This window comes from Pempheris klunzingeri, chromosome 21 (assembly GCF_042242105.1).
Source record: "Pempheris klunzingeri isolate RE-2024b chromosome 21, fPemKlu1.hap1, whole genome shotgun sequence".
Taxonomy (NCBI): domain Eukaryota; kingdom Metazoa; phylum Chordata; class Actinopteri; order Acropomatiformes; family Pempheridae; genus Pempheris; species Pempheris klunzingeri.
In genome coordinates, this window is record NC_092032.1 from 16,867,591 (window position 1) to 16,877,915 (window position 10,325).

The 10,325-nt window shown below is 41.8% G+C and overlaps 1 protein-coding gene across 1 annotated transcript; it reads right to left on the reverse strand.

Annotated features, from left to right (window-relative positions):
• Positions 1-46: 46 nt before the first annotated feature.
• anxa13 (annexin A13) lies at positions 47-5,885 on the reverse strand. The gene is made up of 11 exons (XM_070852845.1): positions 5,784-5,885; positions 4,622-4,697; positions 4,412-4,506; positions 4,099-4,269; positions 3,918-3,951; positions 2,952-3,031; positions 2,033-2,101; positions 1,848-1,949; positions 1,419-1,494; positions 1,120-1,232; positions 47-423 (listed from the first exon to the last, which is right to left on the reverse strand). Exons 1-11 carry the CDS (start codon positions 5,796-5,798, stop codon positions 304-306), a joined length of 951 nt encoding a protein of 316 aa, XP_070708946.1. The 5' UTR covers positions 5,799-5,885; the 3' UTR covers positions 47-303.
• Positions 5,886-10,325: the final 4,440 nt, after the last annotated feature.

Here is a 10,325-nt window from a genome sequence, read left to right on the forward strand (position 1 = left end):
ACACTGTGGACACATTCGTATGTTTAACGACTTATGAACGATGGCATTTTGCATAATATGAGACCTTTAATGTCTGTGGAAGAAGTTAATAAACAGAGCCACCGACATTAGTGTAACTCAGACAAGATATGAGCCGGGTTAAATACTTCATCACTTCCACCCCCTGCTCTCTACATAATGTCACATGGAGAGACTGAGTAGTATTAGTTTGTTAGACAGAACAACAGCAGCGCCCTCAGTATAAACGGACTCTGCTGCCTCTGCCTCTGCCGTCCACGTCCGCTCGGCTCGACCCTCCGACTCTCAGTGGCAGATGGCGAGGAGGAGACGTTTAAAGTCGCCGCTGCACTCGTCCTTCAGGGCCTCCTTCAGAGACACGTCGTACTTCTCCAGATACATGTCTTTTATGGTCTCCAGATCAAACTGTTGACAAAAAGAAAAAAAGGACCAGAGGTAAAGCAAGGCGGATTATGAAATGCAATAAAAAATGTCATGTATACTGCTCAGATTTAGTAATTGGCCATTAGAGAAACAGATTTCTTCTGGGGGAAAATAATTTCTTGGATACTTTAATGTGTAAAGGCTTCCAACAAGGACAATACTGCTGTGACAGTAGTGCAGCAGGATTAGAGGACTGCGTGTTGTGGTGCTTTCTAGTATTGAAAATAATTCAACTTAAAGTCAGACTTCAACTATCACTTTCCAAAGGTAACTATGTGACTATCTATAAAATTCACACATTAACACATTAACGCTGTTATGAAAATAAAAAATGTAATTCTGAGCAAAAGGAAAAAGGCCAGGAAACAACATCTTCACTGATAAACTTACAGTTTCAAAATCAGGTTGAAGATCTCTGACTATCAACCAGATTTTACAGTCACATGCTGAAGCTTACTACAGTGCAAATAACCACTTTCCTGCGTAAACCTGATTTGTCTGGTAACCTAGTAGTTGAACAAGTTAAACATTGATACAATAACATAAGTGGTGATTAACTGTGAGGCCAAAGCTCATCTCAGCCTCCTACACTAAAATGTGCTGCAGAAAACAAAGTGGCATTGAGCTATAACCTAACTTATACCCCCTTAAAACTCTTTTGACTTTTAGTGCTTTTACCTCAGAGCGAACCACAATGATGCGAATAAGGGTGTCGTCGTCGGTGCCTGCTCCTTTCATCGCTTTGTGTAGACGTCTAGCAAAGTAGAGCTGAGGATTCTTTGCAACTCTCACTGAGGACAGACAGACTTTCATTAAATTCAACCGTCATATATCCTGTTTTCCGCTGCCATTAGCTCCTTGTCCCTAATAAAGTCAAATACATTTCTCACAGTCTATTATTTCAACACTTTCTTTAACCTCTGTCTGCACACATTCAGTGTTATTCCATGATTAGAGTGGATGTACTTCATACTAACCAAGAGCAATGTAGCACTTCTTCAGTGTCCCAGAAGTCTCATTCTCAATGGCGTCCAGGATCTCAGTTCCAGAGAGCTAAGGAGAGAAAATGACTAACTCAATCTGGGCACCAGCGATGCCTCAAAGTGGTAACGTTTCATTTCCGAGTCCTATAATTTCCTCCTACTGTCCCCAAAAGGATTTAATACTGTGACTAGTGATTTATGTTTGAGTGAAGTACAACTGAAGATGTTCAGGACATTTTAAAGTCCCAAAGTGGCCAGTAGTTCTGTCTGCACCTGCATGAGAACCTATAGCGCTTCTTAAGGATAAAGTAAGATACCAGCCCTGAGTAATTCATGTGCTAGCTGAAGATGAAATGTCAGGTCACGTAACTGCTATGCAATATGAGTGCAGCTATGAACGGACAGTGTGACACCCAAACCTACCTGCTCATACATCTTGAAGGTGGCCTGGAGCTGCAGGTAATTCCTGCTGGCCAGGATGTAGCTGAAAGTGGACTCATCTGTCCCAAAGCACCCTTCACCAGCCTGCAACAAACATTAATATCGTGCAGGATCAACAAACCTGCCGTGAGATTAATATGAATATGTATTTAACATCAAAACGGTACCTCAAACAGGGAGGTAGCGTCTTGTTCAGCCAGATCTTCATCCACCTCGTAACTTTCATCTCTGCTGCCCTGGAAAAAGAAGATTATGGTGAGACCTCGCTTGTCATTTTCTCCTATAAACTCTGGATAATATCCGCAGAATGATGTCTGGACGTTTTCCAGAATGGCCCTTTAACACATGCAGCACACACTTGACCACTTGCACACTTGGACCTATCCACACATGCCACAGTTTAAACTCAGACACAATATTGGAACATTGAACAACAGTAGAAAACAGTAGAAAATTGTAAAGTTTTATTGTTCTTTCAACACTTTGTTACATGATACCACTGTGTGTGTTTGTCTTTATCCAACAGTTTACCTATAGTATGTTAAATTGACTGTACTAGTAATGCACATATAGTCTTTTTGACCATTGAATTTGCTTGGAGGGGACTTTCCTTTCACACTGTATGCTTCAGGAGCGAGCTGAACAGACTAGAGGAGCTGGGAATCGAACCACCAACCTTACGATTCATGTACAATCTGTAGCTCTAGCTGCCCCAATATCAATGAAAAGAGTCTGACAGGCGCATGATAATGGGCTCACTGGGACATTACATGGATAAGGGAGCCGGCCAGGTCCAGTCCAACTGATTCATACACTTGCGTACCGCTCCTCCAGGTAGTGTCTGGTTAGTTCAGGGCTGCAGTGCATGTGTGAAAGAGACTTTAGTCTGACTGAAGTAACTATATCTGGCCTCCGTTTTCCTAATGAGAGGGTGTCTGGAAAGTGTCCAGCATCCGTGTGTGTGTGTGTGTGTGTGTGTGTGTTCACGGGGAATGATCGGGCGCAGGGAGAGTGAGCTCCATTTCAGTCACAGCAGACGGGAGGAGTTTAATTACGCCAGTGGAGTAGAAACACAAGAACACTAACCTGCAAAAGAGCCATGAGCAGGTTTCTAACGTCCCCGCTTGTATCTCCCTCGATATCTGCTTCGAGATCACGCTCGTGCACTGAAAGAAAGACACAAAGTAAACAAAACACAGTTTATTTCACATCTCAGTACTTAAAGGGGAAGTCCACCCTTACTGTAGACCCTCTTGAACCATCAGGTACAAGTTTGTTGGTGCAACCTCTTCCCCTTAACCTGCTTTTTCACTTTAACTTCATAATTATCATTATCAATTCTCATTTTCAAGTCTGGCCTGTTTAAATTAAATCAAGTCCTGAAACTGCAGTGTGTTTTAGAGTAATGACACTACGAGTTGAATTCAGCCGATTGTCTTTGGAGTTTTAACTGGAAGTAACTGTCAAACTGTGATAACTGTATTGGACAACATATTCAAAGATACTGATTACAAATCAGAAAAAACTACTGATATACAATTAAAGGTACTATAAAAATGAATTAGTGCAGTAAAAAGTTAACTGGATTCAGAGCGGTATAACATTAGCTGTCTGTTTAATAATCTGTTTCCTTCCAGGGACAGATTATTACTATACAGGAGGCCTTGTAAGTATAACGTTTGTTAGTAGGTAATAGAGACATAAGCAAAGATGTTGATAAATGTAATCTGGTATCAGAGGTCACAGGAAGTGGCAGCAGGATGGGCCTTAACTAAACAAAGCGTGAATGTACATAACATGGCTGAAGGGACAAGAATAGTTCTGTATGTGACAGATGTGGGTCCTCATGAGTCACTCTCAGCCGTTTCCTCCAGGGTTCATGATACAGGGAAGGAAACAGTGACATTTAGTCACTCAGTGGGCGTTTAAATACTGCACTGCATGATTTTCATCATTTTCAGTGTGGATTTGATAGATGGGTGTCACGAAATGATTTTGTAATTGAAATGTTTTGATCCATTATGATTATTATTATTATTATTGTTGGCTTACCTTGAAAGTAGCATTCCTTGAACATGGCGATGTCCTGTGGAAAAGACAATCCAGAAAATCTTAAACTAATTTAATCATTTAGTGTTTTTAAAGTTAAAAGCACCTCAACATAGTGGCGCACAGACTGTTGTATTAACTCTAAATCATTCATTTCACGTGACGCTTTTGACTTGTAACTGACAGCGTTGGTGGCGGTGCAGAGGATCTCCACCAGGACGTCCTCGTCGGTGCCCGCTCCCTTCATGGCCTTCCTCAGCTCCTTCACGGCGTAGATGACGGGCGGGTCCAGCATGGCGAGGATGGCATCCTCAAAGTTCCCTGACAGCTCGCTCTTCAACACATCTACCAACTCCTGCCACAGAGACACACACACACACATGGGATCGTCATTGGTGGAAAGGAGGAGAAATGCAGATGAAGTGGTTGTTGTGGTGAGAGTGATGCGGTACAGGGCTGCAGATGTTATCGTGTGTGTGTTACTGAATGACACTCACATCATCGTACTTATCAAAATAGGCCTGTTTAATTTCCTGACGCTGAAATGCACAGCGGTTCGCCAGGATGTCAATGATGGCCTGCTCATCAGTGCCTGGAGAGAAGACAATGCAAACCAGATCCAACAGGATGAGAAGCAGTGTAGTTTGCAACTTCATACTTCTAGAGACGTTACTAGAACTCAATGTCATTCAGCATTTCCAACTTACCAAACCCTTTGCAGGCTTTTCGGATGGCTTTAATGTCAGCCACGACATCGAAGTCCTCATACGGCACGATTGTGGGCTGAGGGGATAAAAACAGATTGTTTTAAAGCTTTTCAGAGCAAATATCAAACTGTTGTTCATTCAAGTAAGGAGGCTGAGGGGGGCACGATCGCGATGTAGAAGCAGCTGGTAGATGGGGGAGGGGAGGACATTATCACAATGCTCTGGTTGAGGAATTCAGGTCCACAAATCTTTAAACAAACTCGGAGGGGGCCGCCTGAAGACCTCAGTGGAGCTTTATCATCTCCCAGCAGTAAGGAGCAGTTTAATGGCACCTTTCTGTCCCAGAACAGGGAGAATGTGACGGGAACTGGGTTTGTACAGGAAGAGTTTTCACTGAGTTACTCAGAACCTCTAGAGGCCTATCCTGTTACTGTTAGAGCTCAGTTATGTAATGCCACGGTATGAGCACCAACTTTATTAGTTTGGTGTCATTTTACCACTTTAAAATCACTTTTTAGAGATTGTTTCACAATTATACATTTAAAATACATTATAAAATACATCAGACCGAGGCTGTTTTAGTTACATACAGCTTTTCTCACTGCCAGCTTGTATAACCGAGGTACAATAATAAACAAATGCACACAAACGCACCAAAAACAGACAGAAACCTGACATAAGCGGACACCCTCCTCTCATTCATCCACCCCACAGGCGGCCTGTGGCCTCCACACACATCTAATGGTAACGGAGCTGTGATGAATTCCGCAGGGGAGTGGCCTTTTTCCTCAGCGTGAAACCCCCCAGACACGGCTGTCTGTCACACGGTACCATTTGAAGACGTTTCATTTAAAGAAACACCAAATATTAAGAATCTGAAGGCGCAGCTCTCGGTTTCCCCCCTAATAAAGAGATCCGTCATGGTGCGCACTGACTGCGGCGCAGCGTTGGATCCATCAGGAGAAATACGCAGTAAACTCAACATCTGATGGGAAATGACTCCTATAATCCACATTAGTAACTGTTAACCTGATGACTGTCCGGATTAAAACCCCGGTCCTGACCCAGTGTGGCTCACAGACGCTCACACTGCTGATTGGTGAGATTGTCTCTCTCTTTCTATGAGCTCTCCACGAACCGTCCAGAAGACGGAGGCACCTACTTGACAGTTGCCCATTTTTGAGGCTGTTTTTCCGGCTGCAGCTGCTGATCCGCGGTGTAAAGAGAGCGGTGAGGTGCTTCGGCCTGTTTTTTCTCCTCCTGAACAAACTCAATGCGGCCCGAAGCGGCAGAGACCAGCCTGTGACGTCACTGCGGACCGCTACGGTTTAACCATTTACATCCACTATCACCGGCTCACCCTTTGAACCAGACACCAAGGCATCATTCATGTGAATCTGCAAACTAACTACAGCCAACATCTCAATGCAGTGGAGTCTAAAGTACAATATTTACATCTGAAGATTAGTATGTTAGTATCAAGCAGCAGAAAATGGAAATATTACAGTAATTATTCTTAAGTTTAATACTTAAGTGTATTTAGAGACTTTCCACCACTAACAACACATCTGTGGGACATAATGTAATGTTCTCATGCTTTATGTTATTATGGTGTCACTATAATAATCCTTAAATATATATTGGTCGGTCTCTATAAGCGGTGGTGGGATGTGACGGTAAGGACATTTATTATTCTTACTTGAGTGTTTCCATTTCATGCTACTTTATACTTCTACTTAGGAAAATTGCACGTTTTTACTTTGTTAGTTTGTCATTTAAGGTGAAACTAAATAATCCTTTATTGATCCCCGGGGATGTGAAAAGGAAATTAATACAAATATTTAGACATCACTTGTTTTAGGAAGTTTTAGCACTCAGTCATAGTCAGTTATCTTATAAGATGGTGCTATTGGTGCTACTGCACTGTATGTATACAATAACATTAGGAAAGGGTCCATTCTACAGGAGCCCACTTTTATTTCTGATACTTTAAGTCATCATTCCCTACTTTTATTTAAGATCTTTAATGCAGGACTTTTATTTGCAATAAAGTGTTTTTACGTATACTTCTGCCTCCACTGTCTTTAAGAGTGGATGTGGTTCCTACTGGGAATATAATCATAAATAACTCTGCATTACAAAGGCTACCACTGAGTATATGAGTCTTTTAAGTAATATTGCAGTGTTTAAACAGCATAGTGATCCTTTTTCAACCAGGCGACTAAGGATCAAGACTATTTGTGTGACTGTGAGCAAAATACTGAATCTCATCTTGCTGCAGGAGGGATGAAATACTGCTGACCATGACCTCTGACCTTTCTGGACATGGGGGTAAACACTGCTGCTCCCACTGTTAAAGCTAATTCAGGTTGTTTATAATTCAGACTGTGGTAACTGCATGCTTCCCTGGCTAAAACATGCAGATATAAGCTGTGGATTCACACGGCTACAGTTGTTACACTATTTCAACAGTTCAACCAGCCTTAATACACAAATTGGTCAAAGCTGAGAGGAAAAAACTAATACAAGTTCTGACATGTTGAACAGTTTCTCTCCTTTTAGTGTTTAATGTTGAATTGGACAACAGTGAACCAGCGTCCTCTGTAGAGTTCGGTGTTCTGCAGTATAATTACCGACCATGCCGGCCTGCACTGTAACCACTGGTATTTCACTGTCCCTTCTAACTGGCCCTACATCATAATTACTCACCCACTGGGGAGGAAGGCTGCTGCTGACCTCCATAATAAGGCCCTTAACCCATGAAAAGTACATGCATGCACACGTAGTGTCTGAGTAAACTGCTCCAATTAAGAGCTTGCTAACGTCACGCTAACAAAGCCGTGCAATTACAGGAGGATGAGTCATCTGTCCTCACTATATAATTATACGGAAATTACCTGGAAGATCAATCAGGGAAAGTTTCTGGACAAATAATTCAAAGTATCTGAGCTGATTATCCAAACAGTGTGACTGTTTCTAGTGTCAAAAATTATAATGAGCAAATTAGCAACTTATTCTTCCAAGTTGTGAGTCATTTACAGCGACAGTGTATTCAGATCATCAGTGGAATTTAAATCAGCAAACTTTCCAGCAAAGCAGAATCAACTACTAACAGTTATCATACCTGTTCTTGGAAGTGTGTGTGTGCCTTTGAGTTGCATTATGGGAATTGTAGGATCCAATGTGTTTAAAGCTAGGACCCTGCTAGGGGCTAAAAGACTATTTTGGCTTCTTCTGTTGCTTCAATTGTGACCATTCGGTTTCTTAAAATCTCCTCTCAGTTGCCCAGCTTAAAAAAAAAAAGCCTCTGCTGTATCAAATGCTGCACGTTTAGCTCCGCTTTGAGTTCTCAGAAAACTCCTCTATTATAGGAAGAATCAATGAAGGACATGAGCCCATTCTTGGTATGCAAAGTTGAAAATGTTGCTGTCCATGTAGTTAAAGCCTCACTTGTTCTCTGTTCTTTTTTTTTTTTTGTTGCTCTTTGTCTTTATTTGCACTCTGTTTTTCTTTGAAACCACCAGAATGTGCTGCTGAAATAGCCCAAATACCGTGATGGCTACAAAGCTAACATTACTCGCAGAAAGAAGTCAGAGAACTATTTGCCCGGCTGCCTCGTAGTTCTCAGTTTGTGTCCATTGAGGGAAGTGAAGGTCTTCATTTCACAGGCGGTGGAAGGGGGTCCCACTGAAGCCTCTGTCACGGATCTGGGAACAAAGACAGCATTGAGAAGCGGCAGCCAAAGTAAGAGGCTGTAATGTCATGCTGGCCCAGGACCCAGACTCATGTTATGACCTCAAACACAACTTGTTTAGAGTCTGACCAGCTCCTACTGTTAAGAGCTACAGACACAGGTTTGAGTTTCAGCCGCCACAAGGTGGATGCAATGAGTGGAAAGGAGGCCAGAGTGGAGTTTTACTTGCAAAAACATTATTAGTCTCACTGGGAGGTTTTTTAGAGCATCGATGTGCAGGACAGCAACAGCGCTCACTTTTACTGCCCCAGCTTTTGTTGGTGCTGCTGCTTGTATCTAAAATGACTACAGATGACTCTACTGTACTGTAGAGACAGACTTGCAGGGCCGCAGACTCTGTTTCAGCACTTTTTTTTTTGTCAAAGCCGGCCTGATCAGGAGACCTTCTGAGCACACTGGGCTTTTGTTGCACAGAACAATCGCCTTGGCTAATGAACGGTGCATTGTCTACCTGCTCTTGGGGTAAAATGCCTGCGGTGTAGAGGCTGTTGGTCCGTTTCACTGTGCCCAGGTGGTAGTTTGGGGCACCACCGCCTGGCATCCCCCAGATGGAGAGTCGCACGGTGTCATTGTGCTGCAGATGGCAGGAGAATAGTGACACCATTAGTAAGAATATAAGTAATCTACCACCAGTCTCACTATGAAAGCACAGAGGCAGCTTTTTCCATGCATTACTGTATACTATTCTTCTTTTTTTCACATTTTATACCTTTAGCTCGTCAACAGTATTTCTACTTCTCTCCCTTTCTATCTGTTGTTTCCTCTCCTCTACCTGCAGGCAAAGCTCTTGGTAATACTGACGTTTGTTTTCCTACACAAAACATAAAAGAAAGGTGACACAGGAGCACCGTGACAGAAAGTGATATGTGGTTACTTCAACAGAAGATGCAGTGTGACCTCTCTGCTGATGTTAGACGGCTCCCTGTTCAGTCCTGGGGCTTCATCCTGCTCAGCAGCTGATAGTGAAGGTCTTCCCTGGAAGGATGTATGTTGTCAGTATGTCGGTGCTGTGATTAAAATCACTGCTACACGTGGATCAACGCCTCCATCTAGTGGTCACATTTACTAACTACACTCTGAATGTGCTTTGAATGGTTGGTCTGTAATATCCTATATTTTTAATACGGTCAACAAATCCTATAAAAAGACCAAAGCCAACAATGGATTCAACCTAAGAAGTGTTAAAAACTGACTATAGTTATTTTTGAGTCAATCTCATATATTGTCCACATACTGTGTGTCAATCCAAGGCTGAAAACAGTAATAATAAACCCCAAAAAACGCACTATTTACTCCTGTTTGAGTAACGTTTGCTAAAAACTACAGAGCCCAGCTGTCACAGGAAATTATTTTACCTTTTCTGGAAAATAAATTAATATTTGTAGCCTGTATTTAAAGATCAGACTGGTTGGTACTCAGACACACATTGTGGTTTTTGGCTTTACATGGGATCTGTTGACAACGACAAAAATGTTGCCAGACTTATCCTTTAAGGAAAGAAAACAAAGAAACGTGGCGGTAATTTGGTACAGTTTTAGCTTTAAAACGTACAGAGGTGGATGCATGAACTGAAGAGGTCCTTTTGTTATTCTTTACTTGCATGGTTAAATAAAGGTTAACATTATAAAAAATAAAATAAAAAGGGTCATTGCTCACCAAACGTGCAGTACCTTCCAGGGATAAAAGTGGCAGGGGAGCTGAGGAAAAATAATAAAACTGGTGAATTCAACTGAAATGATATGATATTAGTTGAAAATGAATTGGTAGAAACTTCTAACAGTCAGTGAAGTCATCATTAATAAAAACTAAACTAATAAACTATTTATTTCTTTAGCAATGAAAATGATTGTTTGTTAGACTCATGTTAGTATCCAGTGTAACTGCAGCATTATTATAAACCATCCTTTGTCAATAATATACTTTTATTATACAATTCTGTCTCTAATCTGT

Excerpts from the sequence above, each read along its gene's own strand:
- anxa13 (XM_070852845.1), bottom strand. Across the intron at positions 1,495-1,847 it reads CCTTCAAGATGTATGAGCAG|CTCTCTGGAACTGAGATCCT; the intron begins GTAGGTTTGGGT and ends TTCTCTCCTTAG. Across the intron at positions 1,233-1,418 it reads GAAGTGCTACATTGCTCTTG|TGAGAGTTGCAAAGAATCCT; the intron begins GTTAGTATGAAG and ends GTCTGTCCTCAG.